Source organism: Staurois parvus, unplaced genomic scaffold (assembly GCF_062004578.1).
Source record: "Staurois parvus isolate SC_StPar_1 unplaced genomic scaffold, SC_StPar_1.0 ptg002671l, whole genome shotgun sequence".
Lineage (NCBI taxonomy): Eukaryota > Metazoa > Chordata > Amphibia > Anura > Ranidae > Staurois > Staurois parvus.
Genome location: NW_028320467.1, coordinates 19,267 through 31,516, shown reverse-complemented (window position 1 = coordinate 31,516; position 12,250 = coordinate 19,267). Strand labels below are relative to the sequence as shown.

The following is a 12,250-nucleotide window of genomic DNA, read 5'->3' as shown; positions in this document are numbered from 1 at the left end:
CTATTTTGAATCCTGGGTATCACCTCTTTTTCATCTCTTTGTTTCCTATTGGAGAATTTCTATTTTTGAATCCCGGGCATTGGCTCCTTTTCTGCTCTTTGTATCCTATCTGACTTCTATTTTTGAATCCCGGGTATCGGCTCTTTTTTTTGCTCTTTGTATCCTATTTTAGAATTTCTACTTTTGAATTCTGGCTCATTTTCTGCTCTTTGCATCCTATCAGAGAATTTTTATTTTTGAATCCCAGATATCGGCTCTTTTTCTTTTCTTTCTGTCCTATTGTAGAATTTCTATTTTTGAATCCCAGATATCGGCTCTTTTTCTTTTCTTTCTGTCCTATTGTAGAATTTCTATTTTTGAATCCCAGATATCGGCTCTTTTTCTTTTCTTTCTGTCCTATTGTAGAATTTCTATTTTTGAATTCTGGTTCATTTTCTTCTCTTTGCATCTTATCGTGAATTTTTATTTTTGCATCCCGGTTATCGGCTCTTTTACTGCTCTTTGTAACCTATCTGAGAAATTCTCATTTTGATTCCCGGGTATCGGCTCTTTTTCTGCTCTTGGTATCCTACAGGAAGATTTCTATTTTTGAATTCTGGCTCTTTTTCCACTCTTTGTATCTTATCTGATTTCTATTTTTGAATCCTTGAGTATCGGCTCTTTTTCTGATCTTTGTATCCTATAGGAGAGTTTCTACTTTTCTTGTTTGATCATTTTCATTGACCATTTCAGATAATATCAGGGATAAACCCAATGACAAGGTGTTACAGATCAAAATACAAAAAATAGGGCTTGAGAAGAGGTAGCCCTCCCCCCATGGTCTTCAAGGGAGTGACCAGTGACCAAGAGTTTAGGGCATCTGGGTTCGGTTGGGTATACAGAATCCAGGCCAGACCATATTTTCCAGAACCTTTCATAGGTGTCCAAAGAAATGGCTGATAGCTGTTCAATAATCATGCTATCATCTGCTTTGTGGCAGCAAAAATGACAAATGCAAATTGGTGGCTGGGCCTGAAACTCCCTCAAGGTGTGTGTTCAGTAGCACTCCAACTGGGTCTTTACGTAGGTTACAGCCCAAAACTATATAGGTTCAGGTATTAGTATAGATCCATATCCTACGTACCTTCAGGCAAGCCCATAATATATGTACCATAGTACCTTCCCGACCACAGGCCTGGAGAATTTATATTTTTGAATCCCGGGTATCGGCTCTTTTTCTGATCTTTGTATCCTATAGGAGAGTTTATACTTTTGTTGTTCGATCATTTTCATTGACCATTTCAGATAATATGGGGGATAAACCCCATGACAAAGTGTTACAGATCAGAATACAAAACATAGGGCTTGAGAGGGGGTAGCCCTCCCCCCATGGACTTCAAGGGAGTGACCAGTGAAGAGTTCAGGGCATCTGGGTTCAGTTGGGTATGCAGAATCCAGGCCACACCATATTTTCCAGAACCTTTCATAGGTGTCCAAAGAAATGGCTGATAGCTGCTCAATAATCATGCTATCATCTGCTTTGTGGCAACAAACATGACAAATGCAAATTGGTGGCTGGGCCTGAAACTCCCTCCAGATGTGTGTTCAGTAGAACTCCAACTGGGTCTTTCCATAGGTTACAGCCCAAAACTATATAGGTTCAGGTATCAGTATAGATCCATATCCTACGTACCTTCAGGCAAGCCCACCAAATATGTACCATAGTACCTTCCCGACCACAGGCCCGGAGACTTTCCACTTTTTAAATCACGGACATCGGCTCTTTTTCTGCTCTTTGTTTCCTATCAGAGAATTTTCTATTTTTCGTGATATACTATTTAGGTCATTGTTGAGCATAAACTATATAAAAAGAAATCACTTCTAGTCTATCTAAAGGGCTTGTCTTAAGATCCAACCAAAGCCGTTTGAGGCTCCCATTCCAATCACCGCGTATCACTGACCTGAAACAAAGAACACTTTTCTCATTTCAGACGTTTCTGTTTGTTTCCATTACCATGTGGCCATCACTCTCCTTACCTTGGTTCCCCTTGATTGACTGACAGATAGATTTCCCAGGAGTTGTCTTCTGCAATCGCCTCATGCGGGATCAACAGGCTCACCCCTGGAAAATAACGAGATAGAGCTTACAGATCAGAATCAGACGGAGAGAAGACCTGACAAGTGCAGACATCAGTAAAGCACATCTCCCTACACGGCACATGGCGGGAATCAGCTCGGAGAACGGCCCTCCCTCTGCTGGGGAACTAATGACTTCAGAATGTTCCACCAGCGAGACCATGGAACTTGTAGTTCTCCGAGCTGTAGGCCAATCTGTCTCTCTGTGCTCTAAAGACAACCTTTATCATTGAAAGCTATATACCAATCAGATCATTAGATGGCCATTTATAAGTACCGGGGGTTATAGAATACAAAAAACACACAAATAGCAAATGGGATTTTTTTAAGACACTATCCTCAAAGGAGACGACAACAAAATGACGTACTAGATAAAACAAACACCGATCAGTCATACCACTGTGACCACTGACTATGACATTATGACCACCCACCTAATATTGAGTAGGTCCCATTTTGCCCCAAAGCATCCCTGACCCATCAAGGCATGGCCTCCACTAGATCTCTGAAGGTATGCTGTGGTATCTGGCACCAAGCCATCAATAGTAGATCCTTTAAGTTCTGGAAATTGCGAGGTGATGCCTCCATGGATCTGACTTGTTTTTCCAGCACATCCCACAGATGCTCGATTGGATTAAGATCTGGAGAATTTGGAGGCGAAATCAACACATCAAACTTGTTGTGTTCCTCAAGCTTTTCTTGAATTCCTCAGACCAAACCACCTCCTTCCATTGCTTCGTGGTCCAGTTCTGATGCTCACGTGCCCATTGCAGGTGCTTTTGGCTGTGGACACGGGTCAGCATGGGCACCCTGACCGGTCTGCGGCTACACAGCCCCTGTGTATTCTGACATCTTTTTGAGATCCAGTAGCACTTCTATGTGGATCGGACTACAGGGGCCAGTCTTCCCTCCCCACCCTCATCAATGAGCCTTACCTCCCACCTCCATCAATAGGCCTTCCCTCCCCTCCTGTATCAATGAGCCCCCCCCCCATATCTATCAATGAGCCTTCCCTTTCCATCCCCATCAATAAGCCTTCCCTTCCCAACTCCATCAATGAGCTTTCCCTCCCCATCTCTATCAATGAGCCCCCCACCTCCATCAATGAGCCTTCCCTCCCTACCCCGCTTAATGAGCCTTCTCTCCCCACCTCCATCAATGAGCCTTCCCTCTCCCCACCTCCATCAATGAGCCTTCCCTCTCCCCACCTCCTTTAATGAGCCTTCCCTCCCCGCAATCATCAATGAGCCTTACCTCTCCCCACCTCCATCAATGAGCCTTCCTTCACCACCTCCATCAATGAGCCTTCCCTCTTCCCACCTCCATCAATGAGCCTTCATTCCACACCTTAATCAATGAGCCTTCCCTCCCCACATCCATCAATGAGCCTTCCCTCCCCCCACCTCCATCAATGAGCCTTCCCTCCCCACCTCCATCAATGATCCTTCCCTCTCCTCACTTCCATCAATGAGCCTTCCCTCCCCACCTCCATCAATGAACCTTCCCTCCCCACCTCCATCAATGAGCCTTCCCTGCCCACCTCCATCAATGAGCCTTCCCTCCTCATCTCCATCAATAAGCCTTCCCTCTCCCCACCTCCATCAATGAGCCTTCCCTCCCCACCTCCATCAATGATCCTTCCCTCTCCTCACTTCCATCAATGAGCCTTCCCTCCCCACCTCCATCAATGATCCTTCCCTCTCCTCACTTCCATCAATGAGCCTTCCCTCCCCACCTCCATCATTGAGCCTTGGCTGCCCATGACCCTGTCACCATTTGGCCGGTTTTCCTTCCTTGTACCACTTTGGTCGGTCCTGACCCCTCTGAGGAATGCCGATTACTGGCTCTACTCTCCTCTCCTCTGTCATCGTGACAGCTCGAGAGGAGAGAAATCCTGATAACCGGCATTTCCCTGTTTGCATGTGATCAGCTGTGATTGGACACAGCTGATCACATGACCGAGCCGACATCTTTGGCTCTTTCCGTGATCAGTGATCCGCTGTGTCAGAGGCATGCGCGGTGAGAATGGGAGGACGTCATATGACGTCTTCCCAGAACAAGAGAACCACCCCCCGCCCATCATATTACTATTTGGGTGGAACTTGGTTAAAGAGATTTTGGAAACGTATTTTTAAAAATATGTTTCATATATTTTGTAATAAAAACGCATTTCAGCATACAGTGTGTATGTATTATTTTATTTTTTATATATATTTATTTATTTATTGAAATATATATTTTGCAATATATTGAATACGGTCAACATATTTCAAATGTATTTTTCTTCCATGTGGGTGTCTATTTACAGGGTGGGGCGGGGAGGAAACCTGTAAGTGTTACTGGACACCGACAGAGAAAAATCAGGTCTGGTGTCTGGTATGACAGAGCCGTATAATTTTCAGAACTGGATGGACAGAAATACAAATCCTTTACACGGTACTTTCATATGTATTTTTTCTGCTGTTTTTGATTTGAGAGTCCGATATAATAAAATCAAACAATTAATGGCTTTTTACATTCGAATGACTCTGCATGTCACACAAATACTCCATGACCAAGAAGAGTGGAATTAAAGTGAGGCCTTTACCTCTCAGCTGCCTAAAACCTACTTTTTGGCTGAAGTTAGCAGATTCATGAGATTAATAGTAACTCCGCCTTTGTTGAGAAAACAACGTTCCCCTCGGGGTGATCTACAGTATGTACATTGCAGGGATTATAACAAATACTTTGTTGCAGATTCCCGTTTCTGCCCCAAAGAACCAGTTGTTGGGTTATGTCAGAAGTGTAACAAGAACCTTCAGGGCTCCGCTGGAAGAAACCATGAAAGGCCCCTCTGACCCAAGGCTGGGGTCCTTCCCTCCAGGCACGGGGCCCTTCCCTCTGATCTCAGGGCCCTTTGCTCACGTTGTGGGACCCTTTATTACGGCTCCCCCCCCTCATGGTGGTAGAATGCTAGGGTCCAGTTGCAAATGTGACCTTTGCGACCTTGGTAGTTCTGCTGCTGGTGTCGGTTGTTTTTTATTTTTGTTATTTTTTTGCTATTATTTTTTATCACTTTATTATTTTTTTTTTTACAATTTAATTTTTTATTATTTTTTATACTTTTTTTTTTAGAAGCCCGTTGAGTGGCTTTGGTGAAAGGTCTAAGCAGACCTCTGATGTGCCACCTTTGAGACAGAGAATTGAGGACAAATAGTGGGAGAGGAAAGGGGGGAATCATGCAGTGCTGCGGGGGAAGGGGTGGTGCTGGAGAGCACACAGGTGGCAGCAGGACCTGGATAGGAGGGGTGGAAGGCAGCATATAGAAGAATCAATCCCCTCCATTTTCCTCCTGCAGCCACTGAATGCCTGTGGGAGGGAGAGGAGGGGGGCTTTCTGCGGCTGCAGGAGGAAAATGGAGGGAATTGGTTCCTCTATATGCCAGCACCCCCCCTATGCAAATGTACAGAGGAGCCGCCTGGGCCCCCTGAAGCTTGGGACCGGGTCGCAAATTGTGACCCCTGTGAGCCCTGTAGATACACCCCTGGGCTATGTCAATGTGTAGAGGAAATTTGAACAGGAGTGACTTTTTCATTATTAATCAGCTGATGCCATTGCAGTGTTTTAAATGTTGCAGGGTCTGCATCGCTTTAGAGGTAATTAACCCTTTAGGCGTATCTCACCAAAACTGAAAATTCTGTTGCAGAAGATGCCTAAAATCTGACTTATACATTAGAGCAGACTTCTGGAAAAACCAATGAGCCAATCAAATGTAGTGCCCACCCCCACAAGGGCCACTGAGTTGTGTCCCAGGTTCTTCTCACAATAGTGCAGCAGCAGCAGCCAATCAAACGGCAACATTTACTCCACAGCCTTTGTAAACAGTCTAGGGGTTTCCTTGTCAAAGTTTATTTCACATCGGCGTGGGTGGGGCTTAGGGGAGCTGTGGGCTACTCCAGAACACTAAGCAGGAATGGAAGGATACTCTTCCCTTTGCAGCTGCTTCTCACCACAGTCCTCTGAGCAGAAGAACATGAAATGGACAGCGCTGGGGCACCATCAGTAGTGCCGAAGGCCAGTCAAGCCTTGATGATAGTGCATCAGGGGTTAACAGCAGGGATCCCTCTCCCAGCTCTGTACACATGGGGTCCCTGGGACTTGGATGTCTCCCTCCAAGCTCAGGCAGACAGTCCGGATCCTCAGTGAAACCCCTTAATCCAGCTCTCAAAGTATTATCAGCAGTATAGGCCCCCCAGCTACGCACAACTAGGAAGGATCTTCAGCTTGGCTGCCAGGTTGGACAACAGCCCTTCTTGGTTGGGAACCTCTTCACCTGGGGAAGAACCTTGCTCTCTGAGGCTCCAAACTATTTATACACTCCCCAACCACCATCTGGGCAAACCTCCCTAGGGATTGGCTGGAGCTACATAAATATTCAGGCTGCTCATTTGACTCGCAGCCTGCAGAGCCCAGAGCAGCTATCAGGTACCTGGTGATGGAGGCCAATGAAGAGAGGGCTTTCCTTGCGGCTAAGTTCCGGACTCCCCTGAGAGTGGGACAGCGGGAGTCAGGCCCAAAGTGGTACAGGTCAGCTGTAGGAGTGCTGGTTGGTGGTCCAGTCAGAAGCACAGCTGGTGCACGGAGATAGGTCTGCAGACAGGAGGCGCCTGTGCGTGGTATGCAAGCCCTTCCGGGATTTGGATGTTCACTGGGTAGTCGGTTCAAGCCAAGGTCAGGTACCAGGTGGGAATTAGAGCAGACGTAGTCAGATGGGATAGCCGAGGTCATACACAGAGGAGCGAGAGAGAGAGAGAGAGAGAATCCATAAGCCAGGCCGAGGTCAGATCAGGGGTAAGGCAGAGTAGACAGGTCCAGGAGCAAGCCGAGTCGGTATCAGGAAGTCACAGGTCACAATCACAGGAACCAGGAACAGGGCACGGGGAGCTAGAGATCATCCAGCAACTTGAATAAGTGATGAGCCTCCTTATAAAGGCCGTCTGGCACCAGACTGAGGCTGATGTGTACTTCTGCGGCCATGTAGAGTACTGGCAGAAATGCCAGATCTTCCAGAACTTCTGCCGTGGACAGGACCCTGACAGCAGCCCAAAGTAATCAGATGAGGCTCTGCTGATAACGGGAAAACCACAAGAACTAACTTTGCCTAACCAAGCCTAGCAGCCTGTCTGAGAGGGTGCTACACACACACAATGACCTTTCTGGGGGCGTCCTGTATGCTGAAGGTGTAAAGAACACCTCCGGGATGTCATAGAGCAGTGAGTTTGAACAGAAAATTGCAGCTGCTGCAGATTGGAACGAAATGGGAATTGTGAAATACATTACAATGTGGCGATTTGTACAATTGTATACGTTATATTGTCTTTTTTTTTATATTTGCTTTATTTGTTTCCATAAAAGTGGAGTTACCCGTTAATGTACAGGAAAGCTAAACTGGACCTCAGTGACAAGCACAAGGCCTGTGGTCACACACACCAGGATCCGGTCTGCAGGGTACGGGATATACTGTTGTGCTCAAACGTTTTCCTCCCTTGGTAGAAATTGTGAAATGTTGGCATTGATAGTGAAAATATGAGTGATGGTGCAAAAATGGCAATGCCACACAAAGCCCGGCTACAATACTCCAAACAACACACTGACATTCCTCACCGGGCTTCTATGTGGCATTGGCTTGTCTCTGGCAACTCCACCATGCAGCTCATTTTTGTTCAAGTATTGTCATTTTGGACTCCTTAAAACAACCACGCCGTCTTTTTCCAGAGCAGCCTGTATTTCTCCCAAGCTGACCTGTGGGGGGTTTTCTTTGTATTCCGAACAATTCTTCTGTCAGTTGTGGCTGAAACTTTCTTGGTCTACATGACCTTGATTTGGTATCAAGAAATCCCAGAATTTTCCACTTCTTAACCCTTCGCCTACCGGGCACTGTCACCCCCTTCCTGCCCAGTCCAATTTTCAGCTTTCGGCGCTGTTGCACTTTGAATGACAATTGTGCGGTCATGCAACACTGCAACCGTATGAAATTGTTATCATTTTCTTCACAGACATAGAGCTTTCTTTTGGTGATATTTGATCACCACTGGGGGGGGGGGGGATTTTTTGCACTATAAACAAAAAAAGAGCAAAAAATGTGAAGAAAAAAAAGTTTTTCTTTGTTTCTAGTATACAATTTTGCACACAGTTAATTTTTCTCCTTCACTGATGTGCATTGATGAGGCTGCACTGATAGGCAGCACTGATGGACACTGATAGGCAGCACTGATGGGCACTGATGAGGTAGCGCAGATAGGCAGAACTGATGGGCATTGATAGGCTGCATTGAGGAGGTGGCACTGATGGGACGGCACTGGTGGGCATTGATGAGGAGGCACTGATATGCAGCAATGATGGGCACTGATAGGCAGCACTGATGGACACTGATAGGCAGCACTGATGGGCACTGATGAGGTAGCGCAGATAGGCAGAACTGATGGGCATTGATAGGCTGCATTGAGGAGGTGGCACTGATGGGACGGCACTGGTGGGCATTGATGAGGAGGCACTGATATGCAGCAATGATGGGCACTGATAGGCAGCACTGATGGACACTGATAGGCAGCACTGATGGGCACTGATGAGGTAGCGCAGATAGGCAGAACTGATGGGCATTGATAGGCTGCATTGAGGAGGTGGCACTCTTGGGACGGCACAGGTGGGCATTGATGAGGAGGCACTGATATGCAGCAATGATGGGCACTGATAGGCAGCACTGATGGGCCCTGATGGGCGGCACTGATGGGCAGTGCTGACTGGAGGTACTGACGGCACTGACTGACGGCACTGCTGGGTGCGACTACTGGGCAGCACTGATGGGTGGCACTGCTGGGCACTGATCATCAAGGCACTGATCACACTGTTCAACAAATTTTTATTTTTTGCCAGTTTTGGAAACAAAAGGATCCATTTCTTAATGAATTTCACATTCTGAGTTCAAATATAACAATGAAATTTGTCAATTGGCTCTAGTTTTTCTGTAAATGGAAAGTTTTCTACTATAGGCGTAATGACTACATAATGCACAATAATTATATAGATAGATGTCTTTCCACAAATATAAAGCAAGTGATATGACTACATAACAAAGCCTAAATGGCAGAATATATTGCATAGGATTACCAAGAAAAATTATAGCCATAAGCCAAGTTGAATCATTTTAATTCTTAGGATTCTCACTAGTTTTGTCTTCAGTTTGTGTCGGTTTTGCTTCTCTTGGCTTTTCTCTTGTATTCGAGGAAAGGGCTATCTCTTACAACTGCACGTGACTACACGCTTCAGGTTCTTCCTCACTTGACTCAACCACGAAGGATTCTGGTGCTTTAGGAATTGGTAGCCCCTCTCCATGAGGAACTGGACGTATTGCCGATGGAATATTTGGATAGTGCACAGATAACTTTTTCTTCTTATTTAGCCCTTTTTTTGGAGGCACCATACAAAAGTAACAATTACTAACATGATCTGTTGGCTCTCTCCAAATCATTGGCACAGCGAAAGGCATAGGTGCCTTTTTTCCATTCAACCATTGCTCCAGTGCCGTCCCACAAGAATTGCAGCATATATGTGGTGCCCAGCTCTTGTCCTGGTCTCCTATCTTGCAGCCAAAATACAAGTTGTAGGCTTTCTTAATCATTCCTGTTATCCTCCTTTTTTGTGAGATAAAAGTTATTTCACCGCAGATATAGCAGAAATTATCTGCTTTATTCACACAAGTTGGAGGCATTACTGAGTAGCCTATATAAGCAGAAAACCAAATGTAAAGACGAACTCCAATCAGCTACAGATACTGCAGCTTTTATGCAGTGAAGTGATGCAATTAAAGGCTAATATTGCATCATCTCAGTATACATGACATTTTCTATTGGTCACCAGTATCAATTGCGCAATATGCAGCTGAAGTTGCATCATAATTTTGAATGGCTTACGTCATTAGATGGGTGAATATATCATGGAAACTAGAGCCAATCAACATTTTTTAGGGTCATTTTCGTTTTCAGCACCCCAAAATTATGTAAGATTAGCTAATTTTATGCCCAAAACTTTTCACCTGTTGAACAGTGTCATCAGTGCCCTGATGATCGGTGCAGATGTCCTCTGTGCCATTTGCTGGTTATTGGCAGTACTTTCCTCACGCTGTGACAGTGTAAGGAAAGTGCTGCCGATAACCGGCGACTGTACCTACATTGTGATCTGCTGTGTCATTGGACATGGCTGATCACGTGGTAAAAAGGTGCTGTGATTGGTCTTTTTACCTCATCATGTGATCAGCTGTGTTCTTAGGACCCAGCAATCATGGACAGTGCCGAGTGCGCGCCACGGGGGGTACGCAGGAGGGCATGTTCTGGGAGGATGACGCATTCCCAGAACTTGACAACTGCGTTGTAGCCATCATTTGGCTATAGCACGGTTGGCAAGTGGTTAACAACTGATTGAACAGGACTGACTGGCATATTCAAGGCTTTGGATATCTCTTTATATCCTTTTCCATTATCTTGTTACGCAGGTCTTTTAACAGTTCTTTTCTGCTCCCCATGGCTCAGACCTGCTCAGTGCATCTATGTGAGAGCTAACAAGCTCACTGACTACTTATACACAGGCACTGATTGCAATCTAAAAAGCCACAGATGTGGGAAATTACCCTTTAATTGCCACTCTACCCTGTGTGTCTCCTTGTGTGTCTATACCAAGGCTGAACATTCCGGGGGGGGGGGGGGGGACTTTTGATCCATTTGGGGGATTTCTGTTATTAGGATTTAAAAAGTAGCCAAATAACTCTGTAATGGCTTCCTATCAGCACTATCCTTCAATAAAAGTCAGTTTTTGGCAGATCAGTCCGATTTTAAATATCAGGCCAAAATGTCACCATTTCTGACCGGAGAAGTAAAGTTTGGAGCACAACTGTAGAATAGAGGACACTGGAGGAAGACAAACCATCTTACAGCCCGGCACGGCAGACGCCGATGTAACTGCCGGGGATTCCTTGTTCCTATCCTCACGCATTGTCTCAGGTAAGCGGTTTGTTGTATGTTGTCAGCCACAACTCAATACTTTGGACAATGACTATTGTGCCGGTGAAAGGACGAGACGTCCACAATTCACGGGCTGCAATCTGCATTGTAGAACATCATGACATCTCCATTTGTAGAGTGCGCGTTCCCTCGTAATGTCAGCGTTCTTCTCCCCGCAGCGCTCGCTCAATAAACATTCTCCGATATCGTAGTGCTGTAATAGCAATATTATTATCATTCATGACTAATTGCGGCATCAATTAAATGGGGGATATAAATGAAGTCAGCTAATCAATACCGACTCTCCATACATCTCTCCGAGTATTAAATGAGGAACTTTTATGGTGTTTTTACAACATGCAAATTTGTCCGGAAGATTGATAGAACATTTGTGAGCGTTAATGGTAAGCACAATGAATGTTAATGGCGGACGGTGATTTGGATGATGTCCTGCTAGTCCTGTATTGGGAGGATTCACAGTCCGGCATTGTCCTTCTAATTACTTCTAACAGAAGCAATCCATCCCAAAAGAAACCGTTCCGAGATTGGGATCATTTGTGGCTAGCAGACGGAGGTCAGCCGAGCCATTGGAAGCAGTTACCACTGCACAAAAAGTGCCAAAGGGCCACAGGTTGGGCACAAGGGATACAAGTCTAGAAATCTGTATTATTCGGGTGTCTATGGATGTATTGCTGTACTAATACATAAGAGGAAAAATCTGGAGTAGGAACCACCGCCTCTCCTTTCTCTCAAACAGAATCTCCTCTGTGACATCCCTGAGAAGAAGGCCCTGGTTCTCATCATCAGCAGGAGGAGTGGCTGCTATGAGAAGGGTGGGGCTTAATGTTTGACTTTGCCCAAAGTCAAATGTTGCATGCAGGGGTCTCCAAACTATGGCCCTCCATCTGTTGAAGTACTACAAGTCCCATCATGGCTGTGCCTCTAGGAGTCTTGGCTGTCAAAGTCTGGCAAGGCATCATGGGACTTGCAGTTCCTCAACACCTGGAGGGTCATAGTTTGGAGAACCCTTGCATCAGAGTATTGAGGGTGTTGTGAGCAGTTAACTCAAATGCAAAGCTTGTCATCAACTGCACACCAGCCAG

General features: G+C 45.6%; 1 protein-coding gene across 1 annotated transcript in view; it reads right to left on the bottom strand.

Moving 5' to 3' along the window:
- Nucleotides 1-11,139, bottom strand: part of LOC149429982 (netrin receptor UNC5D-like) — a 214,290-nt gene extending 203,151 nt beyond the window's left edge. The window contains exons 1-2 of the mRNA XM_089666284.1: nt 11,079-11,139; nt 2,017-2,101 (exon numbers count right to left, since the gene is read on the bottom strand). Of these exons, the coding sequence (XP_089522410.1) occupies nt 2,017-2,101; nt 11,079-11,139 (146 nt within the window). The remainder of the gene's footprint in view (nt 1-2,016; nt 2,102-11,078) is intronic.
- Between the last annotated feature and the right edge of the window lie 1,111 nt (nt 11,140-12,250).